Source organism: Engystomops pustulosus, chromosome 8 (genome assembly GCF_040894005.1).
Source record: "Engystomops pustulosus chromosome 8, aEngPut4.maternal, whole genome shotgun sequence".
In the NCBI taxonomy this organism is placed as follows: Eukaryota; Metazoa; Chordata; class Amphibia; order Anura; family Leptodactylidae; genus Engystomops; species Engystomops pustulosus.
In genome coordinates this window covers 120,337,560-120,364,431 of record NC_092418.1, presented here as the reverse complement: position 1 = coordinate 120,364,431, position 26,872 = coordinate 120,337,560, and the positions used below count along the sequence as shown (strand labels likewise).

General features: G+C 39.3%; 2 protein-coding genes across 2 annotated transcripts in view; both read left to right on the top strand.

Moving 5' to 3' along the window:
• The first annotated feature begins 8,011 nt into the window (after positions 1–8,011).
• On the top strand, positions 8,012–9,925 carry LOC140076178 (uncharacterized). Its single transcript, XM_072122689.1, has 3 exons — positions 8,012–8,045; positions 8,151–9,029; positions 9,618–9,925. Exons 1-3 carry the CDS (start codon positions 8,012–8,014, stop codon positions 9,923–9,925), a joined length of 1,221 nt encoding a protein of 406 aa, XP_071978790.1.
• A 5,434-nt stretch (positions 9,926–15,359) lies between these two features.
• LOC140076177 (uncharacterized) overlaps positions 15,360–26,872 on the top strand; it is a 36,224-nt gene continuing 24,711 nt past the window's right edge. The window contains exons 1-2 of the mRNA XM_072122688.1: positions 15,360–15,466; positions 18,029–18,132. Of these exons, the coding sequence (XP_071978789.1) occupies positions 15,360–15,466; positions 18,029–18,132 (211 nt within the window). The remainder of the gene's footprint in view (positions 15,467–18,028; positions 18,133–26,872) is intronic.

The following is a 26,872-nucleotide window of genomic DNA, read 5'->3' as shown; positions in this document are numbered from 1 at the left end:
CTACATCCCTGCACCCCTATACCGCTACATCCCTGCACCCCTATACCTCTACATCCCTGCACCCCTATACCTCTACATCCCTGCGCCCCTATCCCTCTACATCCCTGCGCCCCTATCCCTCTACATCCCTGCGCCCCTATACCTCTACATCCCTGCACCCCTATACCTCTATATCCTTGCACCCCTGTACCTCTAAATCCCTGCACCTCTATACCTCTACATCCCTGCACCTCTATACCTCTACACCCCTGCACCCCTATCGATCTACAACCAAATTTTTTTTTGGTCTCTGTAACAATTGAATTTTAAAAATGTTGGATTTTCATTAGAACCTGGATTCATAATAAAGCTTCATTGTAGACACCAGTGATAACTGTTACAGCTGTTTATTGTAGCCTAAGGATAAAGTACAGTAAATTGGCAACATCCAGAGGTCCGTTTGTAACTAGGGGTCGTATGTAAGTCAGGTGTTCTTAGGTAGGGGACCGCCTGTACACATGAAAAAAGTTGGAGGACTTTGACAATCGTAATACATATACAGAGAAGCAGAGAAAAATGTAGATAAAGGAACCACCTGAATTTTTACCTAAGTAACAAAGAACATTGGAGGGAATTTTTTATTGGCTTTCTACCCGTTTTTGGCAGATTTTTTTTAGCCATATTTATGAGGTATCGCCGCCACAATATTGTTCCTCTTCACAATCCTCATGCCTTTTGTTTGGTACCTGAATTTGGGCGCAACTTGTGAACCCAACGCGTTTCCTGTGCTTCTAGGTTCCCAACACTTTTTTAGGCACATTTTTTAGCGTCCAATTAGACAAGCTAAAAGCTGTTGACCAGGTTCTATTTCACCTACATAAATGTGGAGCAAGTTCAGAACCTTTTCGGTTGTGCGCCAAGTCATTCAGCTCCTGTGCCAAAATCTAACATCCCAATCTAAAAATTGGACAATTTGTGCTCCGGAATACCAGACCTTTCACCGCTATGAATGAATGCCCCCATTGTGTTCTATCAGTGAAGTTTATGTAAAAAGAAGCCAAACTTATTCAAATAGGCCCATACACTCTTCTTGTATTCAGCACCACATAGTGTGAGGATGGACTCTGCGTGTTATGGAAATCCATTCCCGGATTTGCTCCTCAGCCCTCCACAACATCTCCACACACTTGTGACGTCCCACCGGTTTTTAATCTACAAATTCACTTGCCTTTATTTTTGACATTTTTAGGTTCTAATTGATCAGAGACATGGCCATTTATGATCCCTGGTTAAGAAGGGTTGTTCCTCAACATGTGGGAGCCATATTGTATTCAGAATATCACCCTAGTCCATGTGTCTCCAGTAGATGTTACTTGTGGGTTAAGGTTTCTCTCTGGGCAATAAACCATGTGTCATAAACCATCAGCCTGACTGATAAGAAAGTGGGACCAACACCCTTCATTTACATGGGGGAGCTTTTTGAGACAAGAGGGGGCAGACCAAGGTGTATAAGAGACGCAAGCAGGACTCACATGGGTGAACTTCTTGGTGGAAGATCTTACTGGAGGAGCTTAGACTAAGAGACTGAGACACAGAATGGAGAGAGAGCAGGTCCAGATATGTGCGGAGGAGGGAGTCTGGGAAGGAGGACATGACGCTGGTGCCGGGGACCCCCAGAATGGTGAGTACTGACAGCCTTTATTGTTTTTGTGAAATGATTTCTCCTCTGTCCCATTATTTCTATATCCACTACCACAAAATGTTTCCAAGAACCTGGTACATATGTTGGATGTGAATATCTGTTATATCCAGTGTATATGAACCAGTAATTTCCATAAATAAAGGATGTGTACATGTGCAGAATATGTGTGAGGAAGTGACAGCGCCAATCAAAGATGCTGTGGCTCTTTAAATCTTCGAGTGGTGGTGCACGGCCAGGAAGGGAGAGGTCATGGAGAGGTAAGTGTGGGCCAGTGGATGGGGCAGTGCCATGGAGAGGGGCACTGTTATGCCCGCAATCTGTGACATGGATCGCAAGGGCACTTGTGACAGTACCCTTTCCCCCTTCGGCCTCCCCCTCTTCTTGGTCCCAAGAAACCTCTGGAGGAGACTTTGACCCAAAATATTCTCTTCAGGCTCCCAGGATCTCTACTCAGGCCTCAACCCCTTCCAGTCTACAAGGAAGAACCGCCTAACTCTCACCCCTTCATGTCCAACACCTCCTTGACTTCATAGACATCAGTAGAGTAAGCCTCAGGAAGAGGAGAATGTTTTGAGAAGCGGTTCAAGACGGCTGGCTTCAGAAGAGAGACATGGACACCGGGTTGATGTGCTTGATTACCTCAAAGGAACCAAGGAACCGGGGACCAAGCTTGTAGCTAGGTATCTTTAGCGGACGTATCTGGAGGATAATTACACCTTGTCACCCAGAGAGAAGACAGGAGGAGCTCGATGCTTCTTATCAGCCTGGTTTCTGATGGCCACGCCTCCTTAATTGGACAAGTCGAAAAAGTGCCAAAAAACTGTCTAAAAGCCTTGATAAATGTGGCGCAAGGCATTATAGACAGTGTTTTTGGCACAAAACCACCAGAATTGTGGTGCAAGTGGGTTTATAAATCCCATTTTGTTCAGCATGAGAGAATTCACAAAGGGGAGAAGCGGTTTGTGTTTACAATGTGACAAATGGTTAATGGTTAGATAGTCTTTAACGGAGTGTTTTTTCGCTCATTTCTCGCTCTCCGCCTTCAAAAATCCATAGCTTTTTCATTTTTTCGTGTACTGAGCTGTTTGAGGACTGATTTTCTGTGAAACAAATTTTACTTCTCTGTGGCATTATTTATTATTCCATGGCAAGCAATAGGAAACTGGAAAAAAATTCCAGATGTGGAAAAGTTGGGCAACAAAAAGTGTTTCAGTCACTTTCTTGTGGACTCAGTTTTTACGACTTTTACGTTACGCTCCTCTGCTTTATTCTTTGCTTTGGTACTATCACAGAGATACCAAATTTACATAGGTATTATTGCCTTTTAATACATTTTGAAATATTAAACAGACGTGTATGAAAAAGAAAAAAAATTTCTCCATCTTCTGAAGCGAATAACTTTTTCACAATTTGGTGTACAGAGCTGTGTGAGGTGTCATTTTTTGCCCCCTGTCTATGGTAATGGTAGAAACTCCTCTCCTCTAGGTGTAGAGGATGCCCCCTGTCTATGGTGATGGTAGAACCTTCTCTCCTCTAGGCGTAGAGGATGCACCCTGTCTATGGTGATGGTAGAACCTCCTCTCGTCTAGGTGTAGAGGATGCCCCCTGTCTATGGTGATGGTAGATCATCCTCTCCTCTAGGTGTAGAGGATGCCCTTGTCTATGGTGTTTGTATAACTGCCTCTCCTTTAGGTGTAGCGGATCCCCTCTGTCTATGGTGATGGTAGAACCTCCTCTCCTCTAGGTGTAGAGGATGCCCCCTGTCTATGGTGATGGTAGAACCTCCTCTCCTCTAGGTGTAGAGGATGCCCCTGTCTATGGTGTTTGTATAACTGCCTCTCCTTTAGGTGTAGCGGATCCCCTCTGTCTATGGTGATGGTAGAACCTCCTCTCCTCTAGGTGTAGAGGATGCCCCCTGTCTATGGTGATGGTACAACCCCCTCTCCTCTAGGTGTAGTTCAGGGGTGAATGACCCACGGCCCGTAGACCCCCAAGTTGCTGCCCTTGCCCTGCTGTCTGTAGTTATATTCTTGTACATAGGGGCAGTATTATAGTAGCTATATTCTTGTACACAGGGGGCAGTATTATAGTAGTTATATTCCTGTACATAGGGGGCAGTATTATAGTATATTCTTGTACATAGGGGCAGTATTATAGTAGTTACATTCCTGTACATAGGGGCAGTATTATAATAGTTATATTCTTGTACATAGGGGCAGTATTATAATAGTTATATTTTTGTACATAGGGGCAGTATTATAGTAGTTATATTCTTGTACATAGGAGGCAGTATTATAGTAGTTATATTCTTGTACATAGGGGGCAGTATTATAGTAGTTATATTCCTGTACATAGGAGGCAGTATTATAGTAGTTATATTCCTGTACATAGGGGGCAGTATTATAGTAGTTATATTCCTGTACATAGGGGGCAGTATTATAGTAGTTATATTCCTGTACATAGGGGGCAGTATTATAGTAGTTATATTCTTGTACATAGGGGGCAGTATTATAGTAGTTATATTCCTGTACATAGGAGGCAGTATTATAGTAGTTATATTCCTGTACATAGGGGGCAGTATTATAGTAGTTATATTCCTGTACATAGGGGGCAGTATTATAGTAGTTATATTCTTGTACATAGGGAGCAGTATTATAGTAGTTATATTCTTGTACATAGGGGGCAGTATTATAGTAGTTATATTCCTGTACATAGGGGGCAGTATTATAGTAGTTATATCCCTGTACATAGGGTGCAGTACTATAGTAGTTATATTCTTGTACATAGGGGGCAGTATTATAGTAGTTATATTCCTGTACATAGGGGGCAGTATTATAGTAGTTATATTCCTGTACATAGGGGACAGTACTATAGTAGTTATATTCTGGTACATAGGGGGCAGTATGCACCTGCTGCATAGGTTCAGACAATTTCCATCATTATTATGGTCTTGTTTGTGCACTGTACTGCCCTATTCTCCAACATCTGAAGTTAATCTCTTTAAAGTCTGTAGTTTCCTGATTGCCTTTTGACCATTTCTTTGAATCTTGGCACCACATTTGCTATGCCCTAGTCCTGTGGAATTTTATGGAATCTTAAATATTAAAATCACAACATATCTATCAGAGAAGACAAACGTAGAGAAAAATAGGAAAAAATGTCTCACATATCCTTATGTCCAGAAACTTACTTTGAGGATAGTGGAGGCTTGTTTGGAGTGCCCACGTGTTGCTGGCTTGTTTGTCCACACCATGACTAAGGCTTGAAAGCAAGCTGAAACGCGTAGGTGGATTACCTACATGTCACTTTTCCTGCACTCTTTTTAATGTAAGAAGAATAAAGTTTTGAAGTTTTATGGGATGTGCCACGTATACTCTCTTTTACTTGGCTTACTATCAGAGAAGACTAGTCATGTAGTATCCAGGGTGTATTCCACCGGGGCCCAGTGATTGGTCTATTTTAGGTGTTTTAATACAGCGTTGCAGCTGTTTTTGGGTTAAGCAGCTGAGTTTAATAGGAAAATTACATTATTTTTCATATCATCGGTCAGGGGATTTTCGTTTATTTGAAACGCAACATTGAATAGATTGACCCTTTCCTTATCTCCCTCCACCACAATCCCAAGTTATTTTTAAATTACTCAACCATGACCCCAGGTTATTTCTTATCTCACTCCATCATTCCCCAAGGTTTTTATTTGTGTTTAGTTTCTTTTTATTTATATATTCATTAGATAATTTGGTATATTTTTTACTTTACTTTTGTTTCTGCCTTTCTTTGTTGTTTATAGAATCAACAAAGTAAAACAATATGTCTGTATTATCATAGTATTTATTTAACTTAATTATAAAAAGTATCCGATTAGTTTATGTGAAGCAAAATTTCAAAACCATAGTTTAAGGAGGATTTTATGTTTAAAAAGTTTAGACATCTAAATATTCCTTTTATTTTTGGACAGCATATGTAATCCTGAAATATTGAGATGACAAAGAACTTAGATATTTGATGATGATTACTGTGATCAGACATTGGCATTTGGTTATAAAATTCCCAAATATATTTTTCATTGCATTTTTTTTTACTTTTTATCTAAAAACGTTGATAAAGGCTTATTTTAGATAATGTAAACTTGGGAAAGGAGCTCACGGCTTTGGTTTTTTTGCCACTGTTTAAGAGTAAAAGATGTAACAAATATATGGAAGAATTAAAAAATTTCATACAGAAATTAAAACCTTTACAATTATGTTGAAGTAAAACTTTGGCAATGCTGATTATAGTATTTACTTGACTGTATCATATAGTGACAAAAAAGCAGCAAATGTTGCCATTAAAAAATTTATTATTCGCCACCGATACTGATTTTTTTTTACGGTTAAATTACTAAAAAGATTTAAAAAATGCAAAAAGATCTCAAAATTTTAATGGACAAAAATAACACTTTATTGTATGATATTCTTCTGCTCCATGAAGCCATTTCCAGGACAGGGCAGTCACATGGTCATTGGAGACGCCTTGTCTGCATGGATTTGCATTCCCTATTGTTCAGGATGTGGAATCAGTAGGGAATCACAAAGGGACATTTGGCCGAGTAAAGATTTGCAAATTAAGTTATCTAGTTTCATCAGAAAGACACATCCTGGTCTCCTTTCTTTGGTGGGAGGGAGTGATAAACCCATAACAAAGGAGAACAGTCAGAGTGTCATAAACAATGAGTCTGGCTGATACATGGGAGAGATTGTTGAGACAAGAGTGGGCAGACCAAGGGGTATAAGAGACCCAAGCAGGACTCACTTTAGGAGAACTTCTTGGTGGAAGATCTTACTGGAGGAGCTTAGACTAAGAGACTGAGACACAGAATGGAGAGAGAGCAGGTCCAGATATGTGCGGTGGAGGGAGCCTGGGAAGGAGGACATGACGCTGGTGCCAGGGACCCCCAGAATGGTAAGTACTGACAGCCTTCGATACTTTGTAGAACTGATCCTTCTTCTGACCTCTTCTTTGGATGTTGGATGTGAATATCTGTTATCTCCAGTGTATATGAGCCAGTAATATCCATAAATTAAGGATTTGTATATCTGCAGAATATGTGTGTCCTTAGAATGTGTAACTTGTATCTATGCTATAATGCATATAGATGTGTAGTGTACAAGTAAAGGATGTAAACATATATATTTGTATTTCTGTATGTACACATATATTTATTACAATGTTGTATAGCATGACATATTCCACTATTCTATTCCATATTAACAAAGGATTTGAGCTGGTTTGGCAGCATTATTCATTGTACTTTTTTGGTATGTCCCAATGCACCCAGGGGCATAGCCGTTTGCACGTGTGTTTCAGACAGAAAACACGCAATTGGGAATGAGCACCATGGGCCACATTTATTATGCAGTCTGCACCAGAATTCTAGCATAAACTTCACATAAAAACATCTGCAAAGTGATTGCACATGAACTTAGGAAGTGCTTCCATCAGGATTGTGCCGCGGCTGCACTGTTCATGCTGCGACACAATGCTGTGCACAGAAAGAGGCGTTCCAATATGTATTCACACTGGCCACCACATTTATGTCACAAGTTTCGCAGTTATGTAGAGGTATAGTAAACTTGAGGCTTAGCAGTGGAAGTATGGGGTTGCAGGAATGTAGATGGTTAGGAATGAAGCGACATAGAACCATAGAGGTTCAGAAATGTAGGGGTACAGTCATATACAGGTGTAGGGGTGCAAAGATGTAGATACATTGAAATATAAAGCTTCAAATACAGGCAGTCCTGGGGCTACGTACAAGATTGGTTCTGTAGGTTTTTTCTTAAGTTGAATTTGTATGTAAGTCGGAACTATATAGTTTATAATGGTAACCCCCAGCCAAATTCTTTTTGGTCTCTTTGACAATTGGATTTTTAAAATGTTTGATTGCAGACACCTGTGATAACTGTTACAGCTGTTTATTGTAGCCTAAGGCTAACGTACAGGAAATTACCAACAGTCGAGTGTTCTTAAGTAGGGGACCGCCTGTATGTACAAAATAGGGGTCATTCATCTTTAGGCTGGACATTTGTCTGTCTTTTTTTTCCTGGTTTTGGACTTGTTTGATTTGTCTTAGAGGGTGATATATCAACAAGCTGAGTTTTTGTGACTAGAGTTGCACAAAAATTTAAATTCTTCTGCAACTTTGTTAGGCTCTTGGTGCAAATATGCAAATGCACCCAATAAGATGAAAGATAAGAGCAAATAAACATAAAACCCTGAGATAAATGACCCCCAACATGTCAAATGCTTTACTCTGAAATCTGAGTTTTACTGAGAATTCACACAGGAGAGAAGATGTTTCCAGAATGTGATGCAGAAATCAGAAATGGTTTGACATGAAACAATTTAGCAATTTATGCAGAAATGTTATAAATATTTATTTCATTACAGATTTTATTAACTTTGTTATCATTTAACATCTTGTTCCTTGCAGATGACGATAACTGGAGCTCAGAGGAACATCTGACATCTTCAAATATTACAGCTGATGATTGTGGGATCACACAAGATACATGTATAGAACACAACAGCAGAACAGATTTACCCTCAGACCTTCATTGCAACAATCTATCATCTGATCCTATTACATTCTGTCCTATCTATTCTGATTTATCACAGATGAACAGTCAAGAAAGAAGCCACCACAGATCAGCCGAGCATCTAACAGATGCAACCAGGAAAACATTTTCATGTTCTGAACATGGGAAAAATGTTACTGTTAATTGGAATCTCACACATCAGAACATTCACTCAGGGGAGCAGCCTTTTTCATGTTCAGAAAATGGAAAATGTTTTATTGAACGAAAAAATCTTGTTCAACATGAGAGAAATCACACAGGGGAGAAACCGTTTTCATGTTCAGAATGTGGAAAATATTTTAATCGGAAAACACACCTTATTCATCACGAGAGAACTCACACAGGGGAGAAGCCGTTTTCATGTTCAGAATGTGGCAAATGTTTTATTAAGAAATCAAATCTTGTGATACATGAAAGAGTTCACACAGGGGAGAAGCCGTTTTCATGTTCAAAATGTGGAAAATGTTTTACTCATAAATCAAGTCTTGTTAAGCATGAGAGAATTCACACAGGGGAGAAACCGTTTTCATGTTCAGAATGTGGAAAATATTTTGCTGATAAATCAAGTCTTGTTCAGCATGAGAGAATTCACACAGGGGAGAAACCATTTTCATGTTCAGAATGTGGAAAACGTTTTAATTGGAAAACAAATCTTGTTCAGCATGAGAGAATTCACACAGGAGAGAAGTCATTTTCATGTTCAGAATGTGGAAAATGTTTTACTCATAAATTAAGTCTTGTTCAGCATGAGAGAATTCACACAGGGGAGAAACCGTTTTCATGTGCAGAATGTGGAAAACGTTTTAATTGGAAAACAAATCTTGTTCAGCATGAGAGAATTCACACAGGAGAGAAGTCATTTTCATGTTCAGAATGTGGAAAATGTTTTACTCATAAATTAAGTCTTGTTCAGCATGAGAGAATTCACACAGGGGAGAAACCGTTTTCATGTGCAGAATGTGGCAAATGTTTTTCTCAAAAAACAAGTCTTGTTCAGCATGAGAGAATTCACACAGGGGAGAAACCATTTTCATGTGCAGAATGTGGAAAATGTTTTAATCGGGAAACACATCTTGTTCAGCATGAGAGACTTCACACAGGAGAGAAGTCATTTTCATGCTCAGAATGTAGAAAATGTTTTACTCATAAACTAAGTCTTGTTCAGCATGAGAGAATTCACACAGGGGAGAAACCGTTTTCATGTTCAGAATGTGGCAAATGTTTTACTCAAAAAACACGTCTTGTTCAGCATGAGAGAATTCACACAGGGGAGAAACCGTTTTCATGTTTAGAATGTAAAAAATGTTTTAGTCAGAAATCAGACCTTGTGAAACATGAGAGAATTCACACAGGGGAGAAACCGTTTTCATGTTCAGAATGTGGCAAATGTTTTACTCAAAAAACACGTCTTGTTCAGCATGAGAGAATTCACACAGGGGAGAAACCGTTTTCATGTTTAGAATGTAAAAAATGTTTTAGTCAGAAATCAGACCTTGTGAAACATGAGAGAATTCACACAGGGGAGAAGCCGTTTTCATGTTCAGAATGTGGCAAATGTTTTACTCAAAAAACAAGTCTTGTTCAGCATGAGAGAATTCACACAGGGGAGAAACCATTTTCAAGTCTTTAAGTGTTTAGATATGTAACGCCATTTTGTCTATGTCTTGTTATTTATATATACTCATCCTCTTCTCCACTAAATAACAGGATTGCTTAAGACATCTTGGCCTGTAGGAGACGTTCTACAGGCCACACATAAATGTTTGTAAATAGAGACCCCGGAAGATCAGGATGTGGGAATCTGGTTCTTGATTTGAAATGTAATACTTGACATTGATAAATGGATGTGGCCAAGGATTTGTTGGGGGAGCGGTTATTCTATTCTGGTGAATGACGATCCGGATGGTCTGTATTTATGTCCAGTTTATGGGTCCAATAACAATAAATGAACAATGAATTCCTACGACAAGATGTTGCCAAATACATCAATGATGTTTTCAATATATTATTATGTGTGATTTTATTTGTTATCTCTAATTTTATGTCACATTTCCGCACTAACCTTGAACCCTCCTTGTACTGAAAGGGCATAAAATAAAGACGCACAGAGGTCTCGCTAGTTCTCCGTGGCTACAACATATTTCGGTTGTGTCATTGTTATCGGACGACACATTTATTTTTTTAATTACTCTCTGCCTGATAATTGAACTGCTCTGACACCTCCATCGTCCAACACAGGAACAAGCTCCAAAGCTTAAAACAGAGGTCCCCCCTGATGGACACTTCTCTCCTGATGGTCAATTTACTTTGAGGGTTGGCAGGATAAATGAGAGAAACATGGTTATTTTTGCTGCACAGCTAGTTTGGTGTTTAGTCGCAAAAATAGCTGTGTTTTTTTTTTCATCCTTGTTGATCCTCTTGTGGCTAATTTGTGAAGTGTCTTTGCCATAATATTGGTGTTTTTTCCAACACTTACAACTTGTTTTTTTATGGCCACTTGGGATTCAGAGACTCGTTCTTGGGTGCAATTTTTGGTGGAAAATGAAAGCTGCTATAAGCTAGTCTAGGGAGGGTAAATAGATTGCACATGTATTCAAAAAATGGATGTATGGTTTTATTTGTGCATTCAAAGGCTTTAGATCAAAAGGCATCTCAACTGCATAACAATAAATTTTGATATGCAGTTTCGTAACTGAACAGATGAAAGTCACTAACAAAGATATAGGGGGTCATTTACTAAGGGCCGAATTGCGCTTTTACGGCGGGTTTGACGAATTTTACTATTTTGCGCCGATTTTCCATGAATTGCCCTGGGATTTTGGCGCACGTGATCGGATTGTGGTGCATCGGCGCCACCATGCACACGATGGAAATCAGGGGGCGTGGCCGTAAAAAAAAAAACCCAACGGATTCGGAAAAACCGCCGCATTTTTTAAAAAAAAGTTTCGCTTGACACGCGCTTACCTGCACCCAGGGTAGGACGGTGAACTCCAGTGCATTCCGACGGACTTCAGCGCAGCAGTGACACCTGGTGGATGTCAGAGGAACTACCTTAGTGAATCCCGGCAGAACCCGAATCCTCCACACAGAACGCGCCGCTGGATCGCGAGTGGACCGGGTAAGTAAATCTGCCCCATAGAGTTATAGGGTTATAGAGGTGTAGAGTTACAGAAATGTAGGGGTGCAAAGATGAAATGAAATATAAAGCTTTAAATATGTACAGAATGGGGGTCATTCATCTTTAGTCCGGACATTTTTCTGTTTTCTTCTGCTTTTGGAATTGTTTCATTTATCTTAGAGGATGAAATATCAGGCAGCTGAGTTATGTGACTTTTTTTCTGGAGTCTTTAGATATATCAGATGCTAGACTGAAAGATTCTGTTGCTGTGATGTTTTTCTAAGCGATTGGAGTGGCTTATTTTGGTGCAAAAATGCTAATATTTTGGTGCAAATTGATGCAAACAAGTTGCAAATACAGGCAGTCCCCGGATTACGCACAAGATAGGTTCTATAGGTTTGTTTTTAAGTTGAATTTGTATGTAAGTCGAAACTGTATATTTTATAATTGTAGATCCAGATAAATTTTTTTTGGTCTCTGTGACAATTGGATTTTAAAAATGTTGGGTTGTCATAAGAACCAGGATTAGTAATAAAGCTTAATTACAGATGCCTGTGATAACTGTTATAGCTGATTATGGTAGCCTAGGAGTAAAGTACAGGAAATTACCAATATCCAGGGGACCGTTGTAACTAGGGGTCGTATGTAAGTCGGGTGTTCTTAAGTAGGGGAACGCCTGTATAGGAGAATATAAAAATAAAATCCTAAGTTAAATTACCCCAATGTGAAAGATGTTTTACTCTGAAAGTTTACAAAATGTTTCACTGAGAATCCACACAGTAGAGAAGCTGTTTTGTGTGTTCAGAATGTGATGCTGAAATCAGAAATAGTTTCAAATAAAACAATTATGTAGAAATTTTATAAATATTTATATCTTCACAGATTTCATTAACTTTTTTGTTACCTACAATGTTATTCCCAGGAGATGACATTAGGCTCAGGGGAAAATCTGATATCTTCAGATATTAAAGCTGATGATTGTGGGGTCACACAAGATACATATATAGAAAACAACAGCAGAATGAATTTACCTTCAGATATTCCTTTTAATCAATCTATCATCTGATCCTATTACATTGGGCATCTATTCTGATACATCACAGACTAATGGTCACAAAAGAAGCCACCACAGAGCAGCCGAGCATCTAAGAGCTGCAACCAGGAAGACATTTTCATGTTCTGAATGTGACAAATGTTTTACTTTTAAACGGAATCTCCTCACACATCAGAAAATTCACACAGGGGAAAAGCCTTTTTCATGTTCAGAATGTGGCAAATGTTTTACTCAAAAATCACATTGTGCCCAACATGAGAGAATTCACACAGGGGAGAAGCCGTTTTCATGTTCAGAATGTGGCAAATGCTTTACTCAAAAATCAACTCTTGTTCAACATGAGAGAATTCACACAGGAGAGAAGCCGTTTTCATGCTCAGAATGTGGAATATGTTTTATTATTAAATCAAATCTTGTGAAACATATAAGAGTTCATACAGCATAGAAGCCGTTTTCGTGTTTAAAATGTGAGAAATATTTTATTCATAAATCAAGTCTTGTTGAACATGAGAGAATTCACACAGGAGAGAAGTCATTTTCATGTTCAGAATGTGGGAAATGTTTTAGTCAGAAATCAGATCTTGTAAAACATGAGAGAATTCACACAGGGGAGAAGCGGTTTGTGTGACAAATGTCTTACAAATAAATCCCATCTCTAAACACGTCTCTCATACAGGAAAAACACATTTTAATGTTAAGAATGTGGCAAACATTTTACTTTGAAAAACTTTTTACATATGAGAGGAGCCATAAGGGGAAAAGTCTTGTTCTTATTGAACATCTACATATGTTGAGTTGTATGAAATGCATTAAACTTGCAATAAACTTCAGATTGAATAAGAGAACTTTTACAATTATGTAACAAAATCAGAATGAGAGAGAAAATTGTGGAGGATTCGGATAAAGGATCAGCCTGAAGATTTTCCTAAGTATGAACACAAGGGGATTTATTATTGGCTTTTCTTGTGTTTTGGCAGATTTTCTGCGCCATATTTATGATGTGTCAGAGCCAGGGGCATTGATAGGTCAAAATATCTGGAGCACAAGCCCTGTATCTTTTATCCAGCTACTCCATGTCCCAGTAGCCTCTTTAAAAAATAATCATATTTCCCTGATTAAAGATTAGAAATGATAGAGGGGAGTAAAAGATTAGCCCTAAAAAGGGCTATCCTTACATACGTTACATGCACCTACCACCGCATCTACCTTAATAGATCCGTAGAGGTAGGTTTCCTTTGAGGACCAAACCACTCTAGGGCTTCCGGACCAAGTCCGATTTTTAAAATCTGCCCTGTGTCAGTATAAGTGGTTATAACTTTCAAATCCGGTAATTTTGAAATTGTTTTCTCGTCACACATTGTACTTCAAATTAGTGGAAATATTTGGATCATATCTTTTACGTTTAATTATGAGAAAAATAGAAATTTGTCAAAAAATTTTGAAATATTCTAAATTTTCAAAGTTCTAAATTCTTTGCTTTTCAAGTAGATAGTCATAGTACCCAAATAACTTTGTAAATAACATTTTCCGAATGTTCGCTTTATGCTGGCATGGCTTTTTATTCATCCTTTTATTTTTCTAGGTTGGTATGGGGGCTTAGAATTGTGGGTGCAATTTTTCACATTTTTATGAAAATCACCAAAACCTTTTCAGTTTTCAAGAGGCCTGATATTAGTAAAACCAAATAAATTACCCCATTATAGAAACTACACCCCTCAATGCACGAGTAAAAAACTCTTTAGGTTTTTACAGGGGTATGGAGGTGGAATTTACAATTTTGTAATTTTTACTTTTTTTTCTGTCTCTATTATTGCTGCCTTTCTTTATTTTTTACAGAATTTATTTTATGCTCCAGCACAAAGTCAAACAATATGGCTCTGCTTCCATAATTTCATTAAGGCCTTGTATGCATGGAACCCTTTCATTAATTTGAAAACATATCTAAGTAGTCTGAATGCGACAAAATTTCCAAACTGTAGTTTATATAAAAATATGCTTGTAAAATTCGGAAAAAAAAATATTCCTTGGATTTTAGGGCATCAGATGTAATCTTGAAATCTTAAGACGCCAAAGAAATTTGATATTTGATGATAATTAATGTGATCAGACCCCGGAATTTAGGTTGTAAGATGTACAAATGTATTTTTGCTTAAAGAGAGTGACAATGGTTTATTTTAGATGATGTAAACTTGGAAAAGGAGCCCAAGGTTTTGGCTTTTTGCCATTGTTTAAGAGTAAAATATATGACAAATATATTGAGGAATAAAAATGTCATGACTTACATACGACCCCTAGTTACAAACAGACCTCTGGATTTAATTTACTGTACTTTAGCCCTAGGCTACAATAAACAGCTGCAACAGTTATCACTGGTGTCTATAATGAAGCTTTAGTGTTAATCCTGGTTCTAATTGAAATCCAACATTTTTAAAATCCAATTGTCACAGAGACCAAAAAAAAATGTGCCTGGGGGTTATAATGATAAAGTATACATTTCCGAATTACATACAAATTCAACTAAAGAACAAACCTTTAGACCCTATCTTGTATGTAACCCGGGACTGCCTATATAACATAGTTATAAAAAGGCAGCACTAGAAATACAAATTTTACCAATAAAAGTTTTTATTTATCACCAAAACTGAATTTGACCGGAAAGAAAATTTTAAAAAATTCATAGTAAAATGATTTTAAAGAATCTCTATATTTGAAAGGACATGAATAACACTTTATTGTATGATATTCTTCTGCTCCATGAAGTCATTTCCAGGACAGGGCAGTCACATGGTCATTGGAGACGCCTTGTCTGCATGGATTAGCATTTTCTATGGTTCAGGATGTGGAATCAGTAGAGAATCACACTGGAGCATTTTTCCTTGTAAATATTTGCAAATGAAGTTATTAAACTCCATCAGAAAGAAGCCGTTTTCATGTTCAGAATGTTACAAGTGTTTTGCTCGTAAATCAAATCTTGTTGGACATAAAAGAATTCACGCAGGGTAGAAGCCATTTTCATGTTCAGAATGTGGCAAATTATTTATTCAAAAATGTAACCTTATTAAGCATGAGAAAATTCACACAGGGGGGAAGGCATTTTCATGTTCAGAATGTGGAAAATGTTTTAATAGGAAATCAGATCAGATCTTATTAAACATGAGAGAACTCACACAGGGGAGAAGCAGTTTGTGTAAACAATGTGACAAATGTTTTACAATGAAATCCCATCTCTAAACACGTCTCTCACACAGGAAAAAGGCAGCTTGATGTTAAAAATGTGACAAACATTTCACTTTGATGAAAAACTTTTTACATATTAGAGGAGCCACAAGGGGAGAAGTCTTAGTCTTTTTGAACATCTGCATTTGTAATTGAGTTTGATGTTGAGTTGTATGAAATAAATTAACCAATAAACTTCAGATTGAATTAAAGAACTTGTACAATTATATAACACAGTTAGAAAAGAGAGAAAAATGTGGAGGAGTTCGGATAAAGGATCAGCTGATGTTTTATCATATACAGGTGTTTGATAAATTTCCCCCTGTATAACTAAAGCCTATGGTGACTAAACATATGGGGGCCCTTGATCGGATCTCAGCCCCATAGAGGTCTATAGCATCTGCATACGCTGTCTCACCACACCATGGCCATGAACTGGGCGGCTGCTCTACATGATATAGGACATTGGTGGCGAACCTATGGCACTGGTGCCAGAGGTGGCACTTAGAGCCTTCACTATGGGCACCCGCACAATCACCCAAGAACAGAGTTTGCCAGACATGACTCGAGGCCTCTTGCAGTCCCAGGACCTTGGAAGGAAATACAATGATCCAAAACTTCTACTCCTTCTTTCTACTGTATTGGTGTCCTCAGGTGCCTTTGCAAGTTAAACCTGTGACAGAATAAGGAGTAATAAGAAACTGCCTAAATTGTTGCATTGGCACTTTGCGAAAAATATGTGGGTTTTGGTTGTAGTTTGGGCACTCGATGTCTAAAAGGTTCCCCATCACTGATATAGGATATGTCCCATATAATGGCTGCTTTCCATGGAGCACACACCCCTCCTGCATTAATACAAGTGCATGAGCCCTATGGGACCAATGCGTACTAAAAATAATGGGGACCGATATCCACCCAAAAATGTTATCAGTCCCCGTAGATGTCTATTGTGTCCAGTCACAGTGGGGTCAGCATACATTGAGAGAATCAAGAAAGAGGACAGCAATCCACACTAATCCCTCCAGGGGTTTGGTGCCCGCAGCCAGAAGTCCAGGCGTTCAGAACTTCAAGAGCAGAACTTCTTTATTGTACCAAATACTTAGGGGTTGCACATTTCTCTTTATATGACTTGGCTAAAACTGGGCCTGGATAGTTTATGTATGCCATAAATCCCCTGCAGTACATAATAAGCTAGAGTGGAATATATGGGATGGATGAGTGGACCTCCGAATTTACTATTTTTCCATTCAATACTTTTTCTAATATTTTTGGTGGGGATCCATTTGTAGGCCATATAGTGTGCACACGTGGCAGTCCCAGATATAGAATTTAATTGATGGATCACTATGCATCCTATACTGTACATAAAGATGTTATTTAAATACCACTTGATCTTTGATGCATATTGTTCAATTGCTCTATATGTTTGTGGTCCTTATTGCAATATACTTTTATAATATACTTACCAAATATGTCTTCAATGTTGGCACCGCAATTGTCGTCCTTTTGGACACTCAGGAAATCATATGACCGGGGCTGGGGTCACGTGATCGGATCAGAGATCACATGATCGGGACGGACGAAGCCGACAAGGAACCCGGAAATAGCATATAAGGAAGGTTGTTGTCTTGACTACCACAATAGCCACACATGTGCAGTAGGGGCAATCAGCTCCGATCATGCTGAGGACTTCTAAAACCGCGTCACTAATGAGATACACGTGTGGAGCTGTACCTCGGCTATATACTTACTTGTTATACACTGTATTGCACAATAGATTGCACCTTTGAATGTTACAGTCTTTATGTACTTTTAAAAAATTATGAATTTATATGGCAACTATGTACTTTTAATCTTTGTTCACGTCACTAGAGGAAATGATGTCATCACTAGTCTCCCTATATATATGTTTGTTATGGTCATGTTTTTATGCTTGAAAAAGATTTGCATTAGAATCGAAACGTCGCTTTTTATGCCTTGATGATGCACCAATAAAGACTTCTTCATATCCTATTCTTCGGTGCTGTGGCTTCCTCCTTCCAATAGTCAGCATACATTGAATCACTGCACCATGACCGGGCAAAGAAATGTCCTATATTCTGCTGTATTCCGGTGCCAGTCCTGCAATTGTCTATTGAGAGGGGTCTGCTCACCCATCTTCTCTTCAGCAGGGGGCTGTACGTTTGCCCATGCTATGCTGCACATACGTTAACATAAAAAATTATACCCTCATCTGTCAGAAGCAGGAATTACTATTTCAGGTCATGCATCTTTTTATTTTTCGTTTTATAGACACAATTTAGTTTTCATCCTTACTATTAACCCTTCAATGACCACTGTATCAGGTTTTTACAGTGTCAGAGGAAGTTTGTAGGACATCAGGTCCTGCTGGTTATGTTATCAGAGCCCAGTCCCTCCACCAACACCCATGGAAAAGATTTAATCCTGGGTATTTAACCCCTTTGAAACTGTAGTCAAACCTGGACTGCAGTGCCTTAGCGGGTGCAGCTAAAGGGCTAATAACAGGTTTACAAGGGTATAAATCGATTTTCCATTGGGGTCTGAACCTGGCATTGAAAAGGGTGAAAATTGCAGTAAAATCCACAGCATTCTGTATAAATGTGCACACAATAGGGGATGGCTGTCGAGATTACGATGCTAGAATGCAAAAATAATGAAAATTAAAAATTAAAAAAATAATCAAATCACCCCAACTTACCTAGAACTGATATAAAATGTAATACACAGTAAAAATCACAAACAGGTATGAGTTTAGATATCACTGTGTTTCAAAGAAAATATGAAAACAGTTATTACAGATGGTGGAACCCCTATGGATCCCAAATGTCTGAAATGCTACTTTTACACCAATTTACATCACATAAAAAATGAATTCAAAAGTAATCAAAAGGTTGCACAGGCATCAAAATGGTAGCAATGAAAATATCAGCTCATTTTTCATAAAATGACACCTCACACAGCTCCGTAAGTATGAAAAAGTTATTAGCGTCAGAAGATGGCAAAATTGGGTTTTTTTACACATAAGTTTAATTTTTGAAAATGTATTAAAACACAATAAAACCTGTATAAATTGGGATCACCGTGATCGTACCGAACCAAAGAATAAATTAGATGTATCATTTGGAGTCCAGAGTGGAAGTCGTAAAAACTGATCCCACAAGAAAGTGCCACAAATGTGAGTTTTTTTGCTAATTTTAATCACATTTAGATTTTTTTCCAGCTTCCCTGTACAAGCCATGATATTATAAATAATGTCATGGATTAGTAAAATTTGTTATGCAGAAAATAAGCCCTCACACAGCTCTGTACACAAAGAAATGTAAAAGATATGTAAAAAGTTACAGATTTTTAAATGTGGGGGGGGGGGATGAATCCACAAGGGGCTAAGGAATCTTCAATCATATATATATAAAAAAGATCTATCAAGTTATGTAGTATACAGGGTATGTCCCACCTGGGCCCAGTAATTGGTCTATTTTAGTCTTATTGATGTGACATTGCACTTTATCCCGAGATGGGCTGAGCCCTCTCCATGCAAGGTGGGCCTTTGCTGCATATTGCAGCAAACACCCATCGGTAACACCATCGATCGGTGGCAGTCCTGACCTGTAAATGCCTCTAGTAAGGCTTCCAGAGGCCCTAGGGGAGCATGGGCTCAGCCATATTAGATTTGATTACTGCCCCCTGTGAAGTCATCAGAGGCAGAAATCAGTTGGCAGAACAGTCTTGGGTCATACAAAGATCCGAGGCTGTCTCGTTTTGCATCTTGTTTAAACTACACAATGCAATAAATAATGTACAAAATCCCCATATATTGCCATACTGCAGTATGGCAGTAAATGGTAGAATCAATCAGACAACCAAGGGTTAAAGTAACCTAGATGGTCATAAAAATTGTAAAAAATAAAAGTTAAAAAAAGCTTAAAATTCAAATCACCCCCCTTTCGCTAGAAGTCATATTAATATAAATAAACAGTAAAGATCATAAACACATTAAATATCGCCGCGTCCGAAAATACTCAATCAAAATATAATAACAGTTTTGTCACTACGTTTAACCCCGTAAGGCAAAATAGTGCCCGAAGTCGCAAATGGCACTTTTTTACCATTTTGAAAATTCAATAAAAAGTGATCAAAAGGTCACACTGTCCTAATAATAGAAGCATTGAAAAGATCATCAAAAGTCACAAAAAATAACACCACCCACAGCTCTGTACACCAAAGTATGAAAAAGTTATTGGCGCCAGAAGACGGCAAAATGAATTTTTTTTTGTACAGGTTTTAATTGTATGAAAACATAACCCCCGAATATTTCTTTCTCCCTCCACCATGACCCCAGAATATTCCTCATCTCCCTCCACCATGACCCCATGTTGTTGCTCAGAGGTTGGCACTTTCAGTTTCTAGTTTCTTGTCGCTTACATAATTGGGAAATAATTTTGGGCTTGTTTTTGCTTTCTTTCAGTCTCTATTTTTGCTGCCTTTCTTTGTTGTTTACAGTATGTATTTTTTGCTCTAGTATAAAGTTAAACGATACGGCTTTGCTTCCATCATTTTTTTTCATAAAGCGCTTGTGTGCATGTAACCCTTTATTTAATTTAATTTAAAAAATCTAAGTCGTCTATATGCTATAAAACTTCAAATCTGCAGTTAATGAAGGAATTTATGTTTGAAAAGTTAAGAAATAAAAATGTTCCTTTTATTTTAGGGCATCAGATACAATCTTGAAATTTTAAGACGCCACAGAATTTAGATAATTGATGCTAATTAATGTGACCAGACACCGGAAGTTATGTTTTAAATTTAACAAATGTATTTTTCATTGTATTTTTTGTTTTACTTTTTACTTTAAAAGGGTGATAATTAGAGATGAGTGAACATACTCGTCCGAGCTTGATGCTCGTTCGAGCATTAGCGTACTCGAAACTGCTCATTGCTCGGACGAATACTTCGCCCGCTCGAGAAAAAGGCATCTCCCTCCGTTTTGCTTTTTGGCGGCCAGAAACAGAGCCAATCACAAGCCAGGAGACTCTGCACTCCACCCAGCATGACGTGGTACCCTTACACGTTGATAGCAGTGGTTGGCTGGCCAGATCAGGTGACCCTGGGATAGACTAGCCCCTGCCTGCGCTGCTCGGATCATTCTGTGTCTGGATGCCGCTAGGGAGAGAGCTGCTGCTGGTCAGGGAAAGCGTTAGGCTGTTCTATTAGCTTACTGTTAGGCAGGAGTGATTCTACAAGAACCCAACAGCCCTTCTTAGGGCTACAATAACGTTATACATTTTTTTTTTATTTGCAGCTAGTACCATATTGTGAGGAATTTGAAGGGGGACTTGCTACCGTTGTGTTTAGCTCTTAGTGACACACATATCCACCTCAAACACCAAAGTGGGACAATTTATTAGGGGTTTGATTTCAATTAGGCACAGTCTGCCAGTTTCTTTTTATTTTACGTTTATTTTTTCATAACTCAGCGTCATCTCATCTGGCATAGCAGTGTGCTTTCATACTTGGCTAGAAAATAGCCATAGGAGAATCCAAACGGCTTACTTGGGCCTACAATAGCGTTATATATTTTATTTCTGGTTGATCTGCTGGTGGCTGGCCTTGCTGTAGTGCATCTACTACCATATTGTGAGGAATTTGCAGTGAGACTTGCGACCGTTGTGTTTAGCGCTTAGTGACGCACATATCCATCGCAAAGACCGAAGTGGGACAATTTATTAGGGGTTGGATTTCAATTAGGCACAGTCTGCCATTTACTTTTTATTTTACGTTTATTTTTTCATAACTCAGCGTCATCTCATCTGGCATAGCAGTGTGCTTTCATACTTGGCTACAAAATAGCCATAGGAGAATCCAAACGGCTTACTTGGGCCTACAATAGCGTTATATATTTCATTTCTGGTTGATCTGCTGGTGGCTGGCCTTGCTGTAGTGCATCTACTACCATATTGTGAGGAATTTGCAGTGAGACTTGCGACCGTTGTGTTTAGCGCTTAGTGACGCACATATCCATCGCAAAGACCGAAGTGGGACAATTTATTAGGGGTTGGATTTCAATTAGGCACAGTCTGCCATTTACTTTTTATTTTACGTTTATTTTTTCATAACTCAGCGTCATCTCATCTGGCATAGCAGTGTGCTTTCATACTTGGCTAGAAAATAGCCATAGGAGAATCCAAACGGCTTACTTAGGCCTACAATAGCGTTATATATTTTATTTCTGGTTGATCTGCTGGTGGCTGGCCTTGCTGTAGTGCATCTACTACCATATTGTGAGGAATTTGCAGTGAGACTTGCGACCGTTGTGTTTAGCGCTTAGTGACGCACATATCCATCGCAAAGACCGAAGTGGGACAATTTATTAGGGGTTGGATTTCAATTAGGCACAGTCTGCCATTTACTTTTTATTTTACGTTTATTTTTTCATAACTCAGCGTCATCTCATCTGGCATAGCAGTGTGCTTTCATACTTGACTAGAAAATAGCCGTAGGAGAATCCAAACGGCTTACTTGGGCCTTCAATAGCGTTATATATTTTATTTCTGGTTGATCTGCTGGTGGCTGGCCTTGCTGTAGTGCATCTACTACCATATTGTGAGAAATTTGCAGTGAGACTTGCGACCGTTGTGTTTAGCGCTTAGTGACGCACATATCCATCGCAAAGACCGAAGTGGGACAATTTATTAGGGGTTGGATTTCAATTAGGCACAGTCTGCCATTTACTTTTTATTTTACGTTTATTTTTTCATAACTCAGCGTCATCTCATCTGGCATAGCAGTGTGCTTTCATACTTGACTAGAAAATAGCCATAGGAGAATCCAAACGGCTTACTTGGGCCTACAATAGCGTTATATATTTTATTTCTGGTTGATCTGCTGGTGGCTGGCCTTGCTGTAGTGCATCTACTACCATATTGTGAGGAATTTGCAGTGAGACTTGCGACCGTTGTGTTTAGCGCTTAGTGACGCACATATCCATCGCAAAGACCGAAGTGGGACAATTTATTAGGGGTTTGATTTCAATTAGGCACAGTCTGCCAGTTTCTTTTTATTTTACGTTTATTTTTTCATAACTCAGCGTCATCTCATCTGGCATAGCAGTGTGCTTTCATACTTGGCTAGAAAATAGCCATAGGAGAATCCAAACGGCTTACTTGGGCCTACAATAGCGTTATATATTTTATTCCTGGTTGATCTGCTGGTGGCTGGCCTTGCTGTAGTGCATCTACTACCATATTGTGAGGAATTTGCAGTGAGACTTGCGACCGTTGTGTTTAGCGCTTAGTGACGCACATATCCATCGCAAAGACCGAAGTGGGACAATTTATTAGGGGTTGGATTTCAATTAGGCACAGTCTGCCATTTACTTTTTATTTTACGTTTATTTTTTCATAACTCAGCGTCATCTCATCTGGCATAGCAGTGTGCTTTCATACTTGGCTAGAAAATAGCCATAGGAGAATCCAAACGGCTTACTTGGGCCTACAATAGCGTTATATATTTTATTTCTGGTTGATCTGCTGGTGGCTGTCCTTGCTGCAGTGCATCTACTACCATATTGTGAGGAATTTGCAGTGAGACTTGCGACCGTTGTGTTTAGCGCTTAGTGACGCACATATCCATCGCAAAGACCGAAGTGGGACAATTTATTAGGGGTTGGATTTCAATTAGGCACAGTCTGCCATTTACTTTTTATTTTACGTTTATTTTTTCATAACTCAGCGTCATCTCATCTGGCATAGCAGTGTGCTTTCATACTTGACTAGAAAATAGCCGTAGGAGAATCCAAACGGCTTACTTGGGCCTTCAATAGCGTTATATATTTTATTTCTGGTTGATCTGCTGGTGGCTGGCCTTGCTGTAGTGCATCTACTACCATATTGTGAGAAATTTGCAGTGAGACTTGCGACCGTTGTGTTTAGCGCTTAGTGACGCACATATCCATCGCAAAGACCGAAGTGGGACAATTTATTAGGGGTTGGATTTCAATTAGGCACAGTCTGCCATTTACTTTTTATTTTACGTTTATTTTTTCATAACTCAGCGTCATCTCATCTGGCATAGCAGTGTGCTTTCATACTTGGCTACAAAATAGCCATAGGAGAATCCAAACGGCTTACTTGGGCCTACAATAGCGTTATATATTTTATTTCTGGTTGATCTGCTGGTGGCTGGCCTTGCTGTAGTGCATCTACTACCATATTGTGAGGAATTTGCAGTGAGACTTGCGACCGTTGTGTTTAGCGCTTAGTGACGCACATATCCATCGCAAAGACCGAAGTGGGACAATTTATTAGGGGTTTGATTTCAATTAGGCACAGTCTGCCAGTTTCTTTTTATTTTACGTTTATTTTTTCATAACTCAGCGTCATCTCATCTGGCATAGCAGTGTGCTTTCATACTTGGCTAGAAAATAGCCATAGGAGAATCCAAACGGCTTACTTGGGCCTACAATAGCGTTATATATTTTATTCCTGGTTGATCTGCTGGTGGCTGGCCTTGCTGTAGTGCATCTACTACCATATTGTGAGGAATTTGCAGTGAGACTTGCGACCGTTGTGTTTAGCGCTTAGTGACGCACATATCCATCGCAAAGACCGAAGTGGGACAATTTATTAGGGGTTGGATTTCAATTAGGCACAGTCTGCCATTTACTTTTTATTTTACGTTTATTTTTTCATAACTCAGCGTCATCTCATCTGGCATAGCAGTGTGCTTTCATACTTGGCTAGAAAATAGCCATAGGAGAATCCAAACGGCTTACTTGGGCCTACAATAGCGTTATATATTTTATTTCTGGTTGATCTGCTGGTGGCTGTCCTTGCTGCAGTGCATCTACTACCATATTGTGAGGAATTTGCAGTGAGACTTGCGACCGTTGTGTTTAGCGCTTAGTGACGCACATATCCATCGCAAAGACCGAAGTGGGACAATTTATTAGGGGTTGGATTTCAATTAGGCACAGTCTGCCATTTACTTTTTATTTTACGTTTATTTTTTCATAACTCAGCGTCATCTCATCTGGCATAGCAGTGTGCTTTCATACTTGACTAGAAAATAGCCGTAGGAGAATCCAAACGGCTTACTTGGGCCTTCAATAGCGTTATATATTTTATTTCTGGTTGATCTGCTGGTGGCTGGCCTTGCTGTAGTGCATCTACTACCATATTGTGAGAAATTTGCAGTGAGACTTGCGACCGTTGTGTTTAGCGCTTAGTGACGCACATATCCATCGCAAAGACCGAAGTGGGACAATTTATTAGGGGTTGGATTTCAATTAGGCACAGTCTGCCATTTACTTTTTATTTTACGTTTATTTTTTCATAACTCAGCGTCATCTCATCTGGCATAGCAGTGTGCTTTCATACTTGGCTACAAAATAGCCATAGGAGAATCCAAACGGCTTACTTGGGCCTACAATAGCGTTATATATTTTATTTCTGGTTGATCTGCTGGTGGCTGGCCTTGCTGTAGTGCATCTACTACCATATTGTGAGGAATTTGCAGTGAGACTTGCGACCGTTGTGTTTAGCGCTTAGTGACGCACATATCAATCGCAAATACCGAAGTGGGACAATTTTTTAGGGGTTGGATTTCAATTAGGCACAGTCTGCCATTTACTTTTTATTTTACGTTTATTTTTTCATAACTCAGCGTCATCTCATCTGGCATAGCAGTGTGCTTTCATACTTGGCTAGAAAATAGCCATAGGAGAATCCAAACGGCTTACTTGGGCCTACAATAGCGTTATATATTTTATTTCTGGTTGATCTGCTGGTGGCTGTCCTTGCTGCAGTGCATCTACTACCATATTGTGAGGAATTTGCAGTGAGACTTGCGACCGTTGTGTTTAGCGCTTAGTGACGCACATATCCATCGCAAAGACCGAAGTGGGACAATTTATTAGGGGTTTGATTTCAATTAGGCACAGTCTGCCAGTTTCTTTTTATTTTACGTTTATTTTTTCATAACTCAGCGTCATCTCATCTGGCATAGCAGTGTGCTTTCATACTTGGCTAGAAAATAGCCGTAGGAGAATCCAAACGGCTTACTTGGGCCTACAATAGTGTTATATATTTTATTTCTGGTTGATCTGCTGGTGGCTGGCCTTGCTGTAGTGCATCTACTACCATATTGTGAGGAATTTGCAGTGAGACTTGCGACCGTTGTGTTTAGCGCTTAGTGACGCACATATCCATCGCAAAGACCGAAGTGGGACAATTTATTAGGGGTTGGATTTCAATTAGGCACAGTCTGCCATTTACTTTTTATTTTACGTTTATTTTTTCATAACTCAGCGTCATCTCATCTGGCATAGCAGTGTGCTTTCATACTTGGCTAGAAAATAGCCATAGGAGAATCCAAACGGCTTACTTAGGCCTACAATAGCGTTATATATTTTATTTCTGGTTGATCTGCTGGTGGCTGGCCTTGCTGTAGTGCATCTACTACCATATTGTGAGGAATTTGCAGTGAGACTTGCGACCGCTGTGTTTAGCGCTTAGTGACGCACATATCCATCGCAAAGACCGAAGTGGGACAATTTATTAGGGGTTGGATTTCAATTAGGCACAGTCTGCCAGTTTCTTTTTATTTTACGTTTATTTTTTCATAACTCAGCGTCATCTCATCTGGCATAGCAGTGTGCTTTCATACTTGGCTAGAAAATAGCCATAGCAATAGGATAGCATCGTTTGGTTTTAAAAACTAAAAAACACAAAAAATAAAAAAATAAAGTTATAACTTTCATTTTCAAAATGTTTAACCCGAGGGCTAGGGGTAGAGGACGAGGGCGGGGACGTGGGCGTCCAACTACTGCAGGGGTCAGAGGCCGTGGTCCTGGCCGGGGTTAGACACCACCTGCTGATGAGGGAGCAGGGGAACGCCGCAGAGCTACACTCCCTAGGTTCATGTCTGAAGTTACTGGGACTCGTGGTAGAGCACTGTTGAGGCCAGAACAGTGCGAACAGGTGATGTCGTGGATTGCCGACAATGCTTCGAGCAATTTGTCCACCAGTCAGTCTTCCACGCAGTCCACCCATGTCACCGAAATCGCCACTCCTCCAGCTCCTGCACCTCAGCCTCCTCCCCCCCAGTCTGCCCCCTCCCAGGAAAATTTGGCATTTGAACCGGCATACTCTGAGGAACTGTTTTCTGGACCC

Coding starts and splice junctions, on each gene's coding strand:
- LOC140076178 (XM_072122689.1), top strand. CDS start 8,012: ATGTTTCCAGAATGTGATGCAGAAATCAGAAATG. Junction 8,046..8,150: donor TGATGCAGAAATCAGAAATG/GTTTGACATGAA, acceptor TGTTCCTTGCAG/ATGACGATAACTGGAGCTCA. Junction 9,030..9,617: donor ATGTTTTACTCATAAATTAA/GTCTTGTTCAGC, acceptor GTCAGAAATCAG/ACCTTGTGAAACATGAGAGA.